The following is a 20,260-nucleotide window of genomic DNA, read 5'->3' on the forward strand; positions in this document are numbered from 1 at the left end:
CTTTTGCCTGGAACAAACTTCGCCCAGTGCAAGACAAACTTCCAAACTTCCGAAAGACGGAACAAAAACCAACCGACTTTATTTACTAATACTTCTGCCTGTTGTCTCACGACCTGTCGTTGTCCCTCTCCTTCCCCGTTCCTCTGCTTCCTTTACTGCACAGCTACTTATTTAACTTCTTTTATTTATTCTACCAACATTGAATTTCTCTCTATTTTCTCTCTATTAATAATTGTTTTTATAATTAATATTTACATTATACTTAATAGTACAAGTTGTTCAAAGCTTCTTGTATTATATTATTCCTAAGTTCTAGTTGTTAGTTATTTAATGTTCTGTTTTTCGTGTATATACAGTTTTATATGATATTTTTTTTTGTTTTGTTTTTTGTTTTTATCTGTTGACTTTTTCTCTGGGTGATCTGTGAAAAAGGGCAAGTCAAGTCAGACGGTTAACAAAGTTAGATAAGATAAATAATGATTTATGATTTTTGCCTTTTTTGTTTTCATGTGTTATGTGTGGCAATTTCTCTTCTCCTCTGTATTAGGAGATATTTGCTTTTTTGACCTCCTTTTCTCTTGTTTTTTTTGGCTCCATAAATTAAACCAGTTTTATTTTTTTTTTTTAAAATGATATTGCCATCCATCAGCTGTGCATACATTGGTAATCCTGCTTTAGAAATTTCGTACAATTCTTTTAACTGACCTTTGTAAGAAATTTGAACATAAAAGTCATGAATTATTTTTAAAAGTTATCTTTAGAATAATTTGCTAAAGATAAAAATCTGAACAATTTAAGATGAAAGCTTTTGAGGTCTGAGATTACACAGTTTGATCAGCAAATCTCTCAGAAATGAGGCACTTATCGGAAGACAGCACTATTAAAGAAAAATAAGAAATCTGAACAGTGTTTTACAGTCTCAGTTTGTCAAAGAACCATTTGTATAATTGTCAGTTGTAATGCGTTTTTATTTAAGATTAATGATATTCTGAATGGTTTTGGGTCAGAGTGTGATACGTTTGTATATAGTTCTATGTTTTTATTTTAGTGTCTGATTATGTACTGAGAAAGTTATGAGACGGTGATCACTGAAGGAAGGTGCATGCATTGTGACATTAGATATTGTTGTAGGATTGATTACTGGTCATTACAAGATCTAGTAAGGTGTTCTTGAATTAAGGGTTTGGTCTAGTGACTTCAGAGTTGATTTGGTTAAGACTAAAGCTGGCCAGGAGTTTTTACATATCAATCACTTTTGGTCCAAAGTAATCATGACTGAAGTCTACTAGAATGGTTAGGTTGCTGTTTTTGATATGTATTTTTTGGATGAGGGTATTGAATTTTGGTAGTGAGGATGGAGAGGTAGGTGTACACTGGCTATTACAAGGGGGCTTTAATGGTTTGTTGGAAATTTTAAAAGGGTGCAGTTAGGATTTGATTTTGAGTTACTTTTAGCTTGTGCAACAATGGTAGGGTTAAGGCTGCCTTTGAAGAGAATTAGCGCTTCTCCCACAGTTTTTTTTTGGCCTGGTCTGTAATGTTGTAGGTATGAACAGTTTAGTTTGAGATGGTGAAGACCAGGGGTGTCAGGTTTGTCGTGTTTCTGTAATGGCTCTAATGTCAAGATTATGTTATATGGAAAAGGGATTGATTTGATCATTTGTGTTATTGCAGGGGATGTTAGAGGGAGTAGGTAATTTGAAGATATTTATTAGTTTGATTTAAAGTACCAGTCTAATGTCAATTTTCATTCTATCCTCAACTGATGGGCTCAGATCTGACTCTATTGCTAGAGCTTGTGGCAACCCAAAACTCTCCAGCTTCTCCCATAATCCATAATGCTGCAACCCAAAGTACCTCAGATCTCGTTTGACACTGCACGCAAAAGACATGGTGACCATTACTGTCGAGCAGAGAAGTCTTTAAATTGTGACATGGTTTCTTTTTCTTCGTGAAACCTGTCAAATTGTATTCTTAAAGCCCTTACCTAATCGCATACATTACTGTTTTTCTAGTTAAAATATCTTTGTCCCTGTTCCATACAAATTTGTACCTTTGAGTACTATTTAGTATTTTTTCCCTTTTTCTACATGCTGTATAGTTTTCTTATTACCATTGCTGGTAATTTTTCTTTCAACCAGTTCGTTAGATGTGAAAGTTTCCTTTTGCCTCACCTTAGAGACACTACTTGTATGAATAATTCGCAAGTGCAAGGTGGAACAAAGCACTTTGAAGTTGTCGAAAAAGTAAAGTATTACCATTCTTTGTGAAACCAGTATGTTTCACTAAGTGTCTTAGCAAAACTAAGGCTATTGCTATGAGGCTTTATTTGGAAAAATGGAGTGGAGTAAGCAAATCCTGTGAATATAGAAACTGTAAGAATCAGTGGATTGTCAAGTTTGTCTTTTTTTTTTTTTTTTAAGCAATGCCTATGCAAATGGTTCTTCCTTCCCTGTCCTCTGCATTTTCATAAGCTTCCCTGAATTTCTGTTTTGACGACTTTGTCACTAGTTCTCTTAGTAGTTATTCCAAAGGTGTACCAAATTTGCTTAAAAATGGTTTGGCGTTGGGCTTAAATGTTTTGCATCCCACTCTTCTCTCACTGATCCTCATTCTTTGTACTTCAGACCCCCTAATCAGATGTGGGAAGTATGGGGAATGTTTGTGTTACATTTTCCTTATTTGCCTATAAAGTGTGCATTGCCTTCAGTGGTAGTTACGCTCCACCACCATATCTGCTTACTCATTCAGTATGTCTTACCTGCACTTGCTCGTGGTTGACATCCTTTCCCCTTTAAGGCACTCACCGATGTATGTAGTTATCTCAGCTTCAGACATGCAAGTGACAAGTATAGCAGAAGGGTGATGCTGGTTTCCTGTGAAGCGAATACTGCAGTCCATTCAATCTGGCATCATACTAGGCTTCACTGCAGCTTGTTTGTCATATGTTGTGTGCCTGAGTTTAAAGATAATTGCCTCTCCCAGATTTTTCCCTACTCGTTAAAGGAGATTTCCTGTAAAACATAATTTTTTCTCACCAAAGAGCCACATGAAAAGGAGGCTTGATATAAAGAATTCTTTCCATCCTGTACTTGGTCTGCAGGTTTTCCTCATTGCCATTGTTTTTCAGGGAACGCCCATGCCGTTTCCTTTCAGATTTTGTCTTGGGATCTGTTGCATTTTATAGGCAGTGTTTGACAAGGGCAAATCACTGTCTAGGTAAGGGTAATTGCATTTAAGACCTTTGCAGCCTTAAGAATAAGTAACTATATGACTGATTCTAGTTGAAAGTCCGATACAACTTCTTGAAAATGTGCAATAAATTCCAAGTTTGTCTTACAAATGTGCACTTTTCAGAACTTAATGTTCAGCAGCCTACCTCAACATGAAACTGTGGCTTGTAACTACATTCTAAGGTTGGACAGAATGAGCTGTATTAGTGAGTCTTACAAACCTAACTTTCAGAGTACTGTACCTAATGAAAAATCAAAAGGAGTCTCTGATGAAGAAAAATCTACTTTCTTGCCAGAGACGGTCGGAGGATGCAGAATATTTCAGTGCTTCTGTGTAAGGGAGTGGAGAGAGAGAGGGGACCACAGAATGGTGTGCCAGTCCACATTTTGTACTAAAGGTATTATGGAGAAAAAGTCCAACTGTAAAAACAGTCATGTTTAATGGCTGCTGCCATTAGACTGTCACAGTTTATAAAGTGCGCAAAGCATTTAGAGTAATATTTTGAGCACTAGAACTGCAGAGATCAGTTTATTTGTGTCTTTCGGCTTTTCCCGGTTAGGGGTCGCCACAGCGGAACTCCGGTCCGCTAATGATTGGCAGTAGATTTTTACGTGCTGGCTTGCCGGGCCTAACGCACAACCTTCAACGAAGGAACGCCCATTCATGCATGTCGCCACACAGAAAATGCTCTAACTGAGTATCAAACGGGCAACGTCTGTGAGGCGACAACGCTACCGCAGCACCACCACGAACTGCAGAGATCAGTATGTGATGATAAACTTCAGCTTCTGAGTGCTGTTGTCTTAAATTCTGGTTGCTTGTTTTCCACTATAATATTTTTGAGTTTTTTCAATGTCATTACTATCCTATTCCCCCTCTGTTTAACTCAGCAGTTGTGGTACCACCAGCCTGATTTTTCCCAGCTTATATGCTTTGTGTATGGTTAAGCATGTGGTAAACCTTTACAGCAAACTGTTTGGCTTTAGGTTTGCCTCTCATCTGCTTGTGACTTGAAGGTAATAGCAACTTTGTTGCTGTATGTGGGTTTAAGACTACGTAGCACATAAACTGTCCGGCAGAATGCGGACAGGCTGAAATTATTTCAAGATTCTGTCTTCACAGTGTGTTGAAGTTCGCAACGATATAGTTGTGAGCTGTAACAGTACCTAACTGAAGGGTTGTAATACTGTCTTGGGCCAAAATAAAATTGGTCACTTAGCCGTGACACTTCACACTGAGGGTCAGATGCAGTACGTACATTTTCAAAATCTCGTGTATGGGAAAGAATTATTCAGGCAATTATTCAGACACGGTATTAAGAATGTAAAACTTTTTGGAAGATTCCTTCCTGTCTTTCAGTTTATGTACTAATTTAGGTTACATGACCATGAGAGCCAAGTGTCTTCTAAAAAACTGAAAACTGGACTACAGTATATTGCTGTAACTTGCTGGGGACAAGATATAGCCAGCTTTTCTTTGCACATTGAGGTGTTGCACTGTGTGCCTCTGTAGGTCTGAGCAGCTGTCTCTGTACCTTTGTTCTCAGTTTTATACATTGGTTATGTAGCCTTTCTACCAAAACACCAAAGTTCAGACAGCTTATTGTCTTTTTGCGGAGTGTTACTTTTAGATAGAATTACCATGGCCCAGTGCATTTGGATGCATTCTTGGTCTGTGCTTAGACACTTTGGACTAGGAAGACGTGGTTTATTTATTTATTTATTTTTATTTTACATTTGTTTACCGGGAAAGTCTGACTGGACACAGGTCCTTTTTCAGCAGAGGCCTGGGGAGAAAAGCTCCACATACAACAAAAATTAAGAGCAAATTACACGTATTGACAAAATCTTTAAAATCTGTTACAAACGACAATTTCATTTGCAAACTCCTTTATGGCAGACAAGTTGGTGAAGATCACTTAAGATTACATTAATAAGTTTTAAAAAACATGGAGTTAACGTGAGCTTTCAACTGAGTAAAATATATAAGCTGTAGTTTCAGAAAGAAAACTGTGCATGTGAAGTTATATTCAATGCCTAGCTCATCAGGAGGCAAAGTTTAAGAAAGGAATTGGTTTGTTTGATTAGTAGGCGTTAAAGTAATGAAAGAAGAGGAAGTAAGGGGGGAGGAGACGCTGAGTTAGAGTTAAGGAAGTGAGTGGTGACAGTATCTGAATACTAAGTGTTGGTGTGGAGGCATTGGTGAGAGGAGAGCATGGTTTTCAAATATGTTATCCAGGGGTATCGCAGTTGCACAGTCGAGAGTTTAGCAGATGAGATTTTAGAGCCGTTTTGATGGAGGTAACTGGAAACTATGGTTTAGATACTAGGGGGAAGTCTGTTCCATTGTCTAGCAATAGTATTGCTGTAGAGGGATTTGCCTGCAGAGTTGTTGGCTTTAGATACTTGTAGAGGTTTGTGGTTAGGTCTCAGGACTCTCGTTTTGGTGCTTGGGTGTAGTATGTTTTGAAGGGAAGGGGTTTTGTTAGGGTAATACAGAATGTTATGGGCTAGTGAGTTGTTTGTCGTAGGAGATGGGGAAGTTCAAGCCAGTAGAGCTGTTTGAGAGGAATGCAGTGATTTATTCTAAAGGGAGAATTAGTTGCAGATTTGGCTGTTTTGTTGTAGCAAGATTGCATCTTGTATAGGTCTGATTTTCTAATGTTGGTGAGGATCGGGAAGGCATCGAGGAGGTTGGAGATGAGATAAGTACGAGCTATAGTAGCTCTGGTGCTGTCTGTTAGGAATTGTTTTTTTTTCTATATAGGAGACCTAGCTTTTTGTGTACTTCAATAGTGATATATGTATGTCAAATTTCATGTTGCTGTCAGTTTCAACCCCCAGCAGTTTGGTGTGATTGACTGGATATGTGACTGTACTGTTACTAGAGGTGATGTTAAATATTGGGCTATTTGAGTTTGGAGAAGTGTAAGGATCCTGGAACTGTTGTATTTACATTGTGGCCTGTTCATTAATTTTTCACAAACTGTCAAGCTTGAACCCTACTCACAATGCATCTCTCCTTGTTACCTCAGATAGTCTGCAGATTACATCTAAACAGGCATATGAACAGCAGGCCTGATGAAAACCATGTCTGCTATGTAAAACTAGTCAGAACATGGAGGTATGTGCCCTACAATTCCACCAAAGGACATTAGAAAAGCTGGGGGAAGGAGGGAGGGAAGTTGAGGATAAATGAAAATGGACAACTCTGATTGAACGTTATGGTCGGTGGATAACTTTTTTTATTTTATTTTTTTATTTTTTATTTTATTTTTTTATTTTATTTATTTTTATTTTATTTTTATTTTATTTATTTTACATTTGTAGACCGGGATAGTCCGACTGGATATAGGTCCATTTTCAGGAGAAGCCCGGGGAGAAAAGCTCCACATAACAAAAAACAGACAGTACGTACATCACTGAGTGATAAACTCAGGCAGACATGTTTAGAAAAGTATAGACAAAGAATACAGGCAGATATCAATATACACATTGTGCAGACTTGCATCTGATTGGCAGAGACGAATCAGAAAATATGAACATAGAATAGAATACAATCAGATTTCATAATTCACAATGCTTAGACATTCAAATGCTATGAGGCATAGATACTTGGCTAAACAGCAGGTTGGGTAGCAGGACATGTATTAGTGAAGTTGGTAGTCTGGTTTAGAAGAAGAGCACAGCCAATGAGATGTGAGGTTTGTTTTGAGTTCTCTTTTAAATAGGGGTAGTGAGGTTTCCTTGGTAACGGTAGTAGGGAGTAGATTCCAGATTTTACCGGTAGAGTTGGCAAATATGGCATCGCCTGCAGAGTTGTTGGATTTTTGGGTCAGTATCATTAGTTTATCAGCTGAGCGTAATGGCCTGGGGTCACTATGAGGGGTGAGAATATTTTTGAGGGCAGGGGCGTTATCAGGTTGAAGGACTATTTTATGCGCCACTATAAGCTGGTTGAACTGTAGAAGGGTAGGATACTCTAGCCATCCCAGTGCTTTGAGGTTCTAGCAATGGTGGGTCCTAAAAGCCATGCCTGTAGCGAATCTGGCTATATGAGTGTAACATCCTGATACATCCTGATAATTAGTTGATCGGTTTTGGATAGGTTGGTGAGTACAGGGGAGGCGTACATAAGGGTAGGGAGGAGGTGTGATCTTGCAATAGCTACCCTAGCTGGGGGGGATGAGGAAATTTTTGGCTGTGTACAGGGAGCCAAGTTTTTTGTTGACTGACTTAAGTGTGATTGACATGTTTATCAAACTTAAGGTTGTTGTCTATTATTACTCCTAGAAGCTTTGTGTGGTCATCAGGGGAGATGATGGTGTCATTGCTAGATTTGATGTTGAAGGAAGGATGAGGAATTCTATTGTTAGGGGAGAAAAGTAGTAGCTTGATTTTGTTAGGATTTAGAAGCAAGCGGCGATTAGCTACCCATGTTTCTACCGTGCTGAAAGTGGTCTTGGTGAGGGTTAGAAGTTATGTAGGAGAGGAGGCTGAGCATATTAGCGTTGAGTCATCTGCATATTGGATGCAGGTGGCTCCTGGGATGGTGGTGTGCAGATCACTGATAAAGATAGAGAAAAGAAGGGGACTTAGTATGGACCCTTGTGGGGCACCTAGGGTTAGAGGAAGTTGGGATGACCGCTTGCTCTGCCATAAGACACCTTGCTGTCTACTGTTTAGGTCTATGTGAAACCATTGTATTGCTTGTTCTAAACCTATGGCTTGTAGGGTATTGAGCAGTAGCTGATGGTTGACCATATTGAAAGTTTTTGAGATATCTAGGAAGAGTGCTGAAGATAGTTTGTTGTTGTTATGATGAAGATTGATGACATTAGAGAAAGATAGAAGAGCCATGGTGATACTGTGGAATGGCCTGAAGCTGTGCTGAGAGTCTGCGAGCTTTCCGTTTTGAATAAGAAATTGCACGATTTGTTTGTGTATGCATTTTTTCGTGATTTTAGATAGTGGTGAAAAAATGGCTATAGGTCTAAAGTTAAATAATTCTGTGGAACTTCCTCCTATATGGAGAGGTATAACGTGATATTTTCCATATTGCTGGGATGGATCCTTCTGAGATGGATCTGTTGATCAGAACAAAAATGGGAAGTGCTATGGCATCAGCTGCTTTTTGAAGATATTCAGCTGGGAGGTGGTCTGCAGCTAGTGTAGTAGGTTTTAGTTTTTTGAGTAAGGTCCGAATCAGGTTGGTAGGTATGGTTTGAAAGGTTAAGGTGGGGTTGGGTGCTGGGTGGATCAGGGCTAGATGTGCCAGAGCTTGTGTTTGTGTCCGATGGTGTGAGATGGGTAGCTAAAGACTGGATAGTTTCAGTAAAGGAGTTGAGGTTGTTTGCAATTTCAACTGGGGATTTATCAAGGGCAGCTGATGGGGTAGGAGTGGCGGAATGGCGTGGGTGGAGAAGATTGTTAATACCAGCCCAGAACTTTTGAGGTTTTAGCTGATTTTTGTTGGAGGGTGTAGTGATTTTTTTTTTCTTTTGCTAGCATGACAGATTTTTTGGTCTGGTTCCTTAGCTGCCGGTATCTTACTTGGTCCATAGGGTCTTTGGTAACATGCCACCTGGCCCAGCCATTTTCTTAGTTTAATTTTGTTTTTTGTTTCTTTAGATAGCCACTGTGCAACTGTAGCTTTTATACGGATGGTACGGTTAGGAGCATGGTGGTTAAGGATAGCCAGAAATTTGGAATTTAAGTACTCAACTGCTTCTTGTAATGGGAGTCATTTCAAGACTTTCCAATTACATTCTTTGAGTTATTTTTGGAAGTTGTCAAGATTAAAGTTCCTGACGTTTCTTATAGTTTTGTAGGTGGGCTGGTTGGGAATGTCTGCTTTGGTTCCTAATAATATAGGTAAGGCAGTGATCACTTAGATCATGGGGTAATGTACCTGACTTGTACTTTTGGGGGCGGCTGTTAAGTATCCAATCAAGGATACTATCTTTGACTCTATTTTTGCTCAATCTGGTGGGGGTGGCAATGATCTGAGTAAACTCATGGAGGTTTAAATGGGTGTAGGGAGTTTCAGAGGAACAGGTGTTCCAATCAATGTTAAAGTCCCCCAAGACAATGGTTTCCTGGGGATAGTTAGAAGCTAGCCAATGTAAGATATTTTCTAGAGTATTATCATTCTTGCCAGGTGGAATATAAATGCAGACAATGTATCTGCATTTATTTTTGTTTATTATTAGTTTGGTGATGAGAATTTCTGCATTGCTAAACTGGGGTGACTGGTGTCATTTGTTATAGTTAGGGTAGACTTGTATAGTACAGCTACCCCGACACTTTTCCTGGAGATCCGGTCTAGTCTAAGGATGTTGTACTGTGGGGGGGGGGGGGTATTTTGTTTAGATGTTGGTTTTAGCCAGGTTTCTGTGAGGCAGAGGATATCAGGGGAGTGGACAGCTAGGAGTCCATGTAGGCTATGGATATTGTTTAGGCTTCTGATGTTGAGATGACAGACCAGAAATGAGTTTGGAAGTCTAGCAATCTGGGTAGTACACGTTGGATTGTTAGATGGTGTGCTTGGGTCTACTGTTGTGGATGGACCAGGGTTGGGGTGGATGTCTCCATCCTTCATAAGATTAATTTTTTAAGTTGCTTATGAGTCTTAAAAATTTGTTTGATTTTTTTTCGTAGCTTTTGGTTTTTAAGCTAATGTAGTGATATTTAGTTGGTTGATGGTGATTAGGAGGTGAGGAATTAGGAGAGGTGGTGGTTATGTGATGGATAAACTTATTTAATGCTGAGTTGGTGTCTGAGAGTTTGGGTATTGGATTTCAAGATGCTGTACATATTCATAGGAGCTTAGGTGGTAAGGAATGAATAGCAGGGGTACTAAGGGTAGCAGCATTAGTGTTTTAGCTGTAGTCATAATAAATTACTAGGGTAGGGTCTGCATTGAGTGTATGTGGTGGATAAAAGATTAGAGAGAATAGAATAGCTATGGGTGGGCTAATATGGATAGTGGGCTGGATAGAGGGTGTATTATTGTGCTAGGATTTTGCTGGGTTCTAGGAGCACATGTAGTTGATTAGCTAATTAAAGGGGAGTGCCAGTGGTAATATAAACATAGTACTACCAGGGGCGGTTGGGATATGGGGGCAGAGTGGGGTGTGGAGCGAGCGAAGCTGGGCTTAAACCAGTAAAGCAGATGCCTAGAGGCAGCATATGCAGGTATGAGTTACAAGTATGCTTTTTTGTTTCTTTTTATATGCCCAATACTCTGTTCCTACGCCCTACTGTTAAAAATTACACAGATGTTCATCGTGTTATACTGCTGCAGTCATCACACTTGGGTTATCCTGCCGTCAGGCGGTCCCGCAGTCGGACGAATCCCAAAGTGTTGGTCCGGCGTCGGTTGTCGATGCTTCTTCCCTGACATCAGTGTGACAGGGGGATAAAAGAGGCAGCCAACACCATTTTCTTCAGTCTTTCTTGCCGTGCGGTGCCCGAAGCAGAAGCAGTTCGCAAGTGCAGGTCGGCTAGCTCCTGAGATTTTCGAATCGAATTTCAGCCCAAAGTCTTCTCTAAAGCTAAGTACCCCATTGGGGAAACTTTTCTTGCCTCAGACCGATGTCAGACAAAGTTAATTGCATTTCTTGTGGGAAGCAAATACCTCATAAGGATTTTCATTCTTATTGTATTCCTTGCCTAGGCCCAGACCACGATGTCTCTGGTTGTCGGGTTTGTGCTAGGTTCAACAAACGTACAATCAAGCATCGGGCAGATTTCGCCCGACATTATTTTGGCAGAAAATTTAACTATAGCATGTCGTCGGAGCAACCGACATCAGCAATGATTAAAAAACGCAAGGATAAGGACAGGCAACCAAGGCCAAGACCAGATACTGAGGCCTCAGCAAGGCCTGCCACCTGTTCTCCGGTTTTCAGCGAGGCGCCTACGCAGCCCCTGACTACCGCTGATTTAGAAATTCTGATGGCCTCCCAAACCGAATCAGCTGGGCCTCTGGAGCCAGTTCCATCTCACCCCCCGGACGCCAACCCTGACGGTGATCCGAAGATTTTGGACAGGCCTTTGGTTTCTGAAGGTGTCTTCAAACCGACAACTATCCCTATTAAGTCTTATGCTAAACTTAAAGCCCCTTTAAAAGTTAGGAAACCGGATCCACAGACCCCCCCCACAGGCCCTATGCCTAAAAAACAGATGCTTAAGATGGCTGAGGATTTAATTACCCCTATCAGGGGTTCACAACCCCCTCCTGACAAAAGTCCTAGACTGGAGGAAGATTATCCTTCCTCTGACCAAGCATCCATTTCCTCAGCTAACTCTGAGGACCAGGATTATTCCTTCCCTCCTTATGAAGACTCAGATGCTGAAGAGTCCATTCCCTCTGTCTCTCCCCCTGAAGACTACTCTTTTGGGGAAACTTTACACACCATGAGGGAACACTTCCACTGGAAGGCCAAGATTACTCTGACTCTAAGAAAAGACTCTGTGAGTTGTTTCTTCTTCCACAGCATAGACCCCTTGCAATTCCTCCAGTTTTAGACATTTTGGATGATGTTTACACCGAATCTAGTCTAAACCCAGATTCCTTACCTCCTACACCAGCTAAACCAGACAGATACTACCGAGTTCCTGATTCTCATAAGTTTCTATATAAAAGCCCTGTTGCAGACCCCAAAACCATTTCCCAGGGTCCCAAAGGGGTTAAGGCCTCTACTGCTAAGAATCCCACTACCTTCTGAAAGAGATTCCAGAGCATTAGAAAGATGGGGGAAGAAAGTGTATACGTCTGCCACTTTGGCCATGAGGGCCTTAAACTGCCAATTCCACATGCTAAAATACCAGCAGTACTTGATTACACAGTTAAAGCAGAAAATGATCCCTCAGACAGATCAACCTGATTTCAAAGAGATGCAGGATTTGCTGCATGCAGCAGAACAGGTGGGAAAGCATACCTTGCAGTGTGGTTTTGATTCATTGGAAGCCTCATGTAGAGCAGCTGTCACAGGATCTGTAATACGTAGACATGCTTGGCTAAAAGAGCAAGCCTTACCAGAACATGTCAAAGCAAAGTTATTGGATGCTCCATTGCAGACAGATGTGTTATTTGGTGTCAAAGCAGAGGAAGTTTTAAAGAAAATGGAAGAAAAGGCAAAATCTATGCAGACAGTTAGATTTTTTACAGGTACAACCTCCTCGTTTCAGCAGAATCTGGCCATCAAAAAAATGGTCCTTTCCTGCATCAGACAAACCCCAAAGGGGTAGGTACAGAAGCTCAAGGGACAGAGGCCAGCCACAAGGTTCTTTCAGGCCTAGACAATGGCATACAACAACTCAAAGAGGTGGAGATGAAAGATCTCAACCCTTCAGGAAACAAACACAATGACTTCCCTATTCGCCTGCCAAGCAAAATTGCCCTGGCAGCACCTTTGGGAGGAAAACTGGCTCTATATCCACAAAATTAGCACATCATAACAAAGGACAAATGGGTTCTGGATATTATTACCCGAGGCTACAGATTTAATTTTCACACTTTACCACGGATGAGAGGCATGCCAAATCTGCCTCCAAACCAATGGGCAGAGGCACAAACGCAAATTTCAGCTCTCATGGATATGAAAGCAATTCAAAAGGTACCTACAAAGGAGCAAGGTCAAGATTTTTACTCACTACTATTTCTAGTACCAAGAAAGGACGAAGCCTGGAGACCCATTTTAGACCTCTCTATTCTAAACACATACCTAGAGGTACCCAAATTCAAAATGCTCACACTACAGCAGCTTCTTCCCATGCTGGGCAAGGAGTCTTGACTGGTAACGTTGGACCTTAGAGGCATACCTGCATGTCCTTATCAGACAAGATTGCAGAAGATACCTCAGATTTTTGGCAGGTACAACGCATTATCAATTCTCTGCATTGCCCTTTGACTTATCTACTGCGCCCAGAGTATTTACGAAATGCCTGGCATCAGTAATTGCATACTGCAGACAATGAGGAATACAAATTTATCCATATCTGGACAACTGCCTGATCCAAGCGGACAGCAAGGCCATTCTATTACAGCATCTGGCATTTGTAACAAAGCTGCTAAGTTGCCTAGGGTACACAGTAAACAAAAAGAAGTCAAAACTAATACCCTCACAAGACCTAATATTCCTGGGTGCCAGCTTAAATACAACGGCCCAGATGGCTTATCTCACGCCAGAAAAACAAAAACAACTGACTCAATACTTCAAAAAGATTACAACTCTTACCCAGCTCACTGCAAGGAAAATCCTGCAGGCTTTGGGGTTCATGGCATCCTGCATTCAACTAATTCCACATGCAAAGCTGCATATGAGGAAATTACAATGGTACCTGAAAAGTGTATGGACTCAACACAGGCACAGCCTCGAAACAAGTATACCTCTCATTCCCTGCCTTCAAAAAGAGTTCCTATGGTGGGCTCAAGCATGTCAAATAAACAAGGGTCTTCCTTTTGTCTTACCTCCAGCAAACCAAACTATGACAACAGATTCTTCAGACTATGCCTGGGGGAGCACACATGGCAGGACAGTGCATACAGGGCAAATGGTCTGCAAAACGAATGCATCTACACATCAACTAAAAGGAGATGCTAGCTGTGCAAAATGCACCGACAGCCTTCAAGGACCTCTTGCATCCAGGACTATTACTAATAAGGACAGACAACACCACAGTTATGTGTTACATAAACAAACAGGGAGGAACACACTCCTTAGGTTCATAGGTTCATACTAGGCTATCTGCCCGAGGGCATTTACAAGCCTAGCCCATAGTTTTGTGGCTTACGCCACCCCTTTAGTATGGGGAACTATACCCATTATTTTGCTGTGCCTCTGTCGAGCAGTGACACTGAGGTAATCCCTGGGGTATATCTGCGATCTCCCATCCATTGGTCAAGATTTCTCTTGAACAAGGCCAGCGAGGTGCTCTGCCTCACATATACCGGGATTTTGTTCCACAGCATAGGGAGTCTTTGGGTGATGAATCTATCCCTCCAGCACGTCCTATTAATAGCCGTGTCGAGGTTTAAGTCTCCCGCCCTTGTGGCTCTGACGGATCTAGATTTTTTGAGATGAAGCATATTCATCAAATCTGGGTTTGACATGGCCTTGTATGTTAGGCAAAGGTCACCTCTGAGCAAGCTGCGTTTACTGAATAGAGCTGGAGTTCTTTTAGTCGGGCAGCATAGGACAGATGTTTGAGACCCTTTATCCTTTTGGTGAGGAACTTTTGTGGCCTCTCCAGCTGCTGCAAGTGTCGGGTCAGATACATTCCGAATGGGGCATTGTACTCGATCATTGGTCTGATGAGTGATGAGTATAGGGAAACTATGACCTCCCTTGATCTAGATGAGAATCTCTTCATGATAAGGTGGGCAATGTAGAAGGTCTTCCTAACTACTTTAGCTACATGGGTGTCGAATGACAGACTATCAACCTGGGTCCCCAGGTCCCTGATAACTTCTTCTGTGCTCAGTGGATTGCCACCTATTTGGTAGCTAGGGGTAACCTTGTTTTTCCCGAAGGGTATGACTATGCATTTTTTGGCATTTAACTTTAGGCCATGGCTCTGGCACCAGTTATCCGTTTCTGTGAGACCCTTCTGAAGGATATCTGTGTCAGATGTGATGTGATAGTGTTCAATCTCGCCGTTTGTTCTTACACATGGGTTCGGAGCCGATCCTCGGCTCCGTGCCGGCCTCTTGCAAGCTCTGCATCGAGAAGAAGCTTGAGACAATCTAATACCCACAATCCCCCTCTGCCTTTACCCCAGATCTAGTTTGCCGCTGCTGCATACACATCGTTGGGAGCTAGCTCGAGAGTTTCTAAGCTAAGATATAACTTTTTTGTTGTATTTTATTAAGATTCTAGTCTAATTGATATTTCTCAGGTTAACTGTGCGATTGTGTTGTGGTTCCGTGAATTTATTGGTACCGTTAACTTTAATTATCGGTTAAATATTTGTCGGGGCCTACACCCTTCATATTTTACCTAGGAAAATTTTACGGTTGACAATTTCATCGGTTTTGACTAACTTTATCGGACTTGACTGTTTTTATTGGATTTGTCTTTCTTCACCTGTAATGTCTGAGAAGGTAAAGTCTGGTTTCAAGCGTTGTCAGTGTGGCCAGAAAATGTCGGTCACTGACAACCATAGTTCCTGCGTCTGCTGCCTTGGCCCTCTCCACTTACAAGAGGATTGCTCCATCTGTCACTCTTTTAGTGGGAGGGTCATGACAGATAGGCGCAGGAAACTAATGGACAGAGGTCTATTGAAACCTGCTTTCCAAGAGGCTCTGGATGCTTCTGACCAGGCATGAAGTCCTCTAAGGAGTCGAAGCGTCGGAGCCTAAGTCATCGGCTCCGAGCTCTTCTTCAAAGGTTAGATCACGGTTCCACAGACTTGGGCCGAGTGTTCAACTGATATCGGTTCCTGAGCCTCGAGTCTTGGAACCGGTGATGGAACTCCCTCGACCATATTGAGGTCGGCTCCGTCTTGTTCCTTCGACCCGTTCTTCCTCCAAACTTTGGATGTCGATGTGGATCGCGTGGTGCAGAAGTTATTGGAGCATTCGCCCTCTCCAAACTTATTTGGTTTCCACCCAGTTGGTGTCGAAACTTGAAGGCCTCCTGTATCTCCATCCATTCCTCCTCCGAGACCGATTCAGTCTTTGGAGCGGAAGAGGCTGATCTACTGATTGTGGAGCCCTCGGGTCCAGAACCGTCCTTTCTCGGTCTGTTCCCTCACCTCGACTCCGTCGGACCCGGTACGGAGTCTCTGAGCCGACGGTCTGTTCTTGGTTCCGGGCGAGTCGAACCGACGTGTCGGTTCCGACTCTCCCCTCGGGCCTCGGCGGATCGATTCGGCTCCATCCTGGGTCGATGCCTTCGGTGCCTGTGGGGATTCTTCCCATTTCTTGAACCGGGGACTCTTCGATCGGGACCGGGGCGTTCGACCTGATGAGGAAGGTGTTGTCTACCCAGACAACCACATCAGTGGAAGCAGTTTCTCCTCCCCATAAAGGGCCTTTGTCTTCATCTGCACCCGGCCATGTCCAAGCGTCGGGCACCAGTGTCTCAGCCACCCTGGAGGTGCCCCTCTTCCTCGAGGCTTCTTGGATGCTCCCCACAAGGAAGTCCCTAGGAAGAGATTGTGTAAGAGGAGACACTTGGATTCTCCACAGGAATCCTTGACATCTGATACTGACTTAGATGAGTCAGAGGGTCCCCTAAGTCACCTTCAGAAGATGTCTCTTTTGGACATATTGGAGATCCTGAAGCAGAGAGGTGACTGGCAGTCCCTTCCCCTTCTGAGGATGAGTCAGTTCTGCTGAAGGCATTTGGTGCTCGCCCTTCCTCCTCCTGGGTCACTCCGCCCTTGACGAACTAATGGAACTAATTGCTCGGTGGGAGGCTCCTGACACAGTGGAACCTGTTCCAAGGAAACCTAACAAATACATCACAGCACCTCAGGATAAGTCCTACCTTACAAAGGAGTGCCAGTAGGCGCTATGGTGGTGGCAGCGCCACGAAAAGGAGATGTCGGAGTCTTCTTCTTCTGTCCATCCTCCTAATAAAGACTCTAGGGCGATGGATAGATACGGGAAGCGCATTTTTAGTTCAGCGGCTTTTCCATGCGGTCCCTGAACTATCTGACCCATTTTACACTACAGAGGGATCTAGTCAAAGAGTTGGGAGATACCCTCCAGGGTGCTACAGATGCAGCTGTCTCAGAGAAAGTGACAGCGCAACTTAATACCCTAACATCGATTGTTAACTCGTCCATGAGGCTGATTTCCTCGCAGCGAAGGTTCGAGTAGGGCAGCAGCTTCAGCGATTGCTCTTCGTAGACAATCCTGGATGCGCCTATGCTCCTTGCGGAAGCCTTCAAGTCTTCCTTTACAAGCGCCCCATTTGACGGTGCCACTCTTTTGGCCCCAAAGTAAAGGAGACCCTTACCGGTGTGAACAAGAGGGAAAGACTCTGTCTGCTGTCGGAGTCCGTTTTCCACCCCAACCAGACCGTACCCCAAAGGGCAACGCGGTGGAAAATGTGGTTTCAAAACCCCAAGGGTCTTTCTCAGGCACACAGGGTGATGCCCCTCTAGAGGCAGAGGAGGGGCAGAGGTGGAAGACGCCACCCTGGCGGCAGAGGTCTGCAACATCAAGGTGACAGGGAAACACTCCTGGTAAACCTTTCCAGCACTCCTGAGAGGAGGCCCGACTGTCCTGCTCTGGAGGCAGTCGTGGCTTTATACCCTCAGCCCTGCCAAGCTATAACTACAGACAAGTGGGTAAAAAGCGTGCTTACCAGAGGTTACAACATACCCTTCCTATCCCATCCCATCCCAAAGAAAAGACTCCCAGATGTACCGCCCCATCTGCAGAGCCAGCAGCCTTAGAAATTTCAAAGCTGCTAGAAAAGTCATCCAGCCAGTCCCAGCGGACCAGCAAGGATTCGGGACTTACTCAAGGTTCTTTTTAGTTCCAAAGAAAACAGGGGACTGGAGGCCCATTCTAGACCTAAGCTACCTCAATACTTTCGTCAAGAAAGAAAAGTTCAGAATGGTCACGCTTCAATCGATCCTTCCATTCTTACAGAAGGACGAGTGGATGTGCTCAATAGATCTAGAGGATGCATACTACCACATCAAAATGGCCAGGGCATCCAGAGATCATTTGCTCGGCTGGGAGCCAGTCACTTTCAATTTCGAGCCCTGCCCTTTGGTCTGACCTCAGCCCCCAGGGTCTTCACTAAATGCATGGCAGTGGTAGCGTCTCACTTGAGACGCCAGGGATTCCAGGTGTTTCCGTATCTGGACGACTGGCTCCTCCACCACCCAGCGTCAACTACTGCAGGCCAGAGACTTTGTTCTTTAACTGTGTGTTCACCTAGGGATCTCCGTAAACTTCGGAAAATCCTTACTTCAACCATCACAAAATATCTTGTTCATAGGAGCAGAGTTAAACACACGTCAGTTGATTCTGAGGCTTCCCCCAGAAAGGATTTTATCACTTCAGACTCACATACGTCTTCTACTCTTGTCAAGGAAATCTCCTGCAAAACTAGTACTGAAGGTGTTGGGCCTCATGTCAGCCTCCCTTATTGCAATTCCCTTGGGAAGGCTGCACATGAGAGTCCTACAATGGCTACTGTTTGCACAGTGGTCATTTCAACAACTACCTCTAACACACGAGATTCTTATAACAAAAACTTGCAAAAAAGATCTAAACTGGTGGCTTCAAACGTGCAACCTTTCCAAGGGCAGACCGTTTGTGCTACCCACCACAGTTACGGTGACCACGGACGCTTCCCTGATAGGGTGGGGGCATCTTTCAGGGACAGACAGTCCAAGGCGAATGGACCAATTTGGAGTACAATCTGCACATCAATGTTCTAGAGTTGAGGGCAGTGTTTCTAGCGTTGCAACACTTTGCTCCCCTTCTTCCTCTAGGGACTATTGCAGTTCAGGCGGACAACATGTCTGTAGTCTGGTACATAAACAAGCAAGGGAACCAAGTCCTATCAACTATGCAGAGGCCATGAGAATTTGGCAGTGGCGGAGTCCACGGGTCGCTTTCTAATAGCAACGCACATCCCGGGGTCATCCAACGTCATAGCCGACAGGCTAAGCAGAGCGATTCTGTTACCGCACGAGTGGTCTCTAAAACAGTCAGTGGCGAAAAGGATTTTTCGCGTGGGGCCAACCTTCCTGCGACCTGTTTGCGTCTCCAATGAACGCCAAATGCAGGAGCTACTTTGCCCTATTACCCCCTCCAGGGGAAGTCCCCAGGGACTCACTGGTTTACGATTGGCCCCCGGGACTCCTGTACGCATTTCCTCTGATATCAAAGTTTCTCCAGAAAGCCAGGAACCTACACAGGACGATAATCCTCATTGCTCTATTCTGGCCTCGTCAAATTTGGTTTCCCTTCCTGAAGATACACTGCATTCGGGGACCCTGGATTCTGGACCCAGAGCCAGATCTATTGACTCACTCGTCAGGGGTTCCCCATCCCGCGCTCCGGTCACTCCATCTAGCAGCTTGGCTGCTCCAATTCTAACTTAGCCAGGTCTGATCTTTGTCACCAGCAGTCCAGGATATATTGGTGGCTTCGCATAAAGCTTCCACTACTAAAACATATGCTAGTAAATGGAAGCGATTTGGATTCTGGGAATACACACCAGGTGGATCCCTTTATAGCTCCTTTGAATAAGATACTAGAGTTCTTAACGGACTTATTTCATCAGGGTGCTTCTCCTGCTACTCTAAGAGTTCAATTGGCTGCCATTTCAAATTTCCATGTGGAAGAATGTGGAGCTCCGTTATGGCTCACAGACTTTGTAAAGCCTTTTTAAAGGAGTGTTTCATATTAGACCACCGGTCAGATCTCCGGCGTCACCTTGGAGTCTGAATTTATTGTTATCTAAATTAATGTTGCCCCTTTGAACCCGCCTCTTCTTGCCCATTAAAATTTTTGTCCTGGAAAACTCTCTTTCTGGTAGCCATTACTTCCGCTAGGCAGTATCTGAACTTCAGGCTCTCTCCATCAAGCACCCTTATTTGATCTTTCACTCTGACAGAGTTTCTCTTACCAATTCATCCTTCCTCCCTAAAGTGTGTTCCATTAACAATATTAATCAATCCATTGAATTACCCACTTTCTTCAAAAACCACTCCAACAAAATGGAGTATATGTTACACAAATTGGATGTTCACAGACAGCTAAGATTTTATTTGGATAGAACAAAAGATCACAGAAAAACAGATCAACTCTTTGTGGCTTTTGCTGATAGCAGGAAAGGACTTGCAGTTACCAAAAGAACTCTTTCTAAATGGTTAACGGATTGTATAATCTATGTCTATGATTCTTCAAATCAACCCCTTTTACATAAACCCAAAGGACATTCCACAAGGTCAGTGTCGTCTTTGGCTCATGCAGCTCGCCTACCACTGGACGCTATTTGTGCGGCTGCTACTTGGTCTAAGCCACATACATTTATTTCTCATTA

At 43.1% G+C, this 20,260-nt stretch overlaps 1 protein-coding gene across 1 annotated transcript in view; it reads left to right on the top strand.

Annotated features, from left to right (window-relative positions):
* VCL (vinculin) overlaps nucleotides 1-20,260 on the top strand; it is a 1,795,541-nt gene that overhangs the window by 245,179 nt on the left and 1,530,102 nt on the right. Inside the window, exon 3 of the mRNA XM_044055664.1 lies at nucleotides 8,432-8,446. Within this exon, the coding sequence (XP_043911599.1) occupies nucleotides 8,432-8,446 (15 nt within the window). The remainder of the gene's footprint in view (nucleotides 1-8,431; nucleotides 8,447-20,260) is intronic.

Source organism: Protopterus annectens, chromosome 14.part0 (genome assembly GCF_019279795.1).
Source record: "Protopterus annectens isolate FY-2018-M chromosome 14.part0, PAN1.0, whole genome shotgun sequence".
Taxonomy (NCBI): domain Eukaryota; kingdom Metazoa; phylum Chordata; order Ceratodontiformes; family Protopteridae; genus Protopterus; species Protopterus annectens.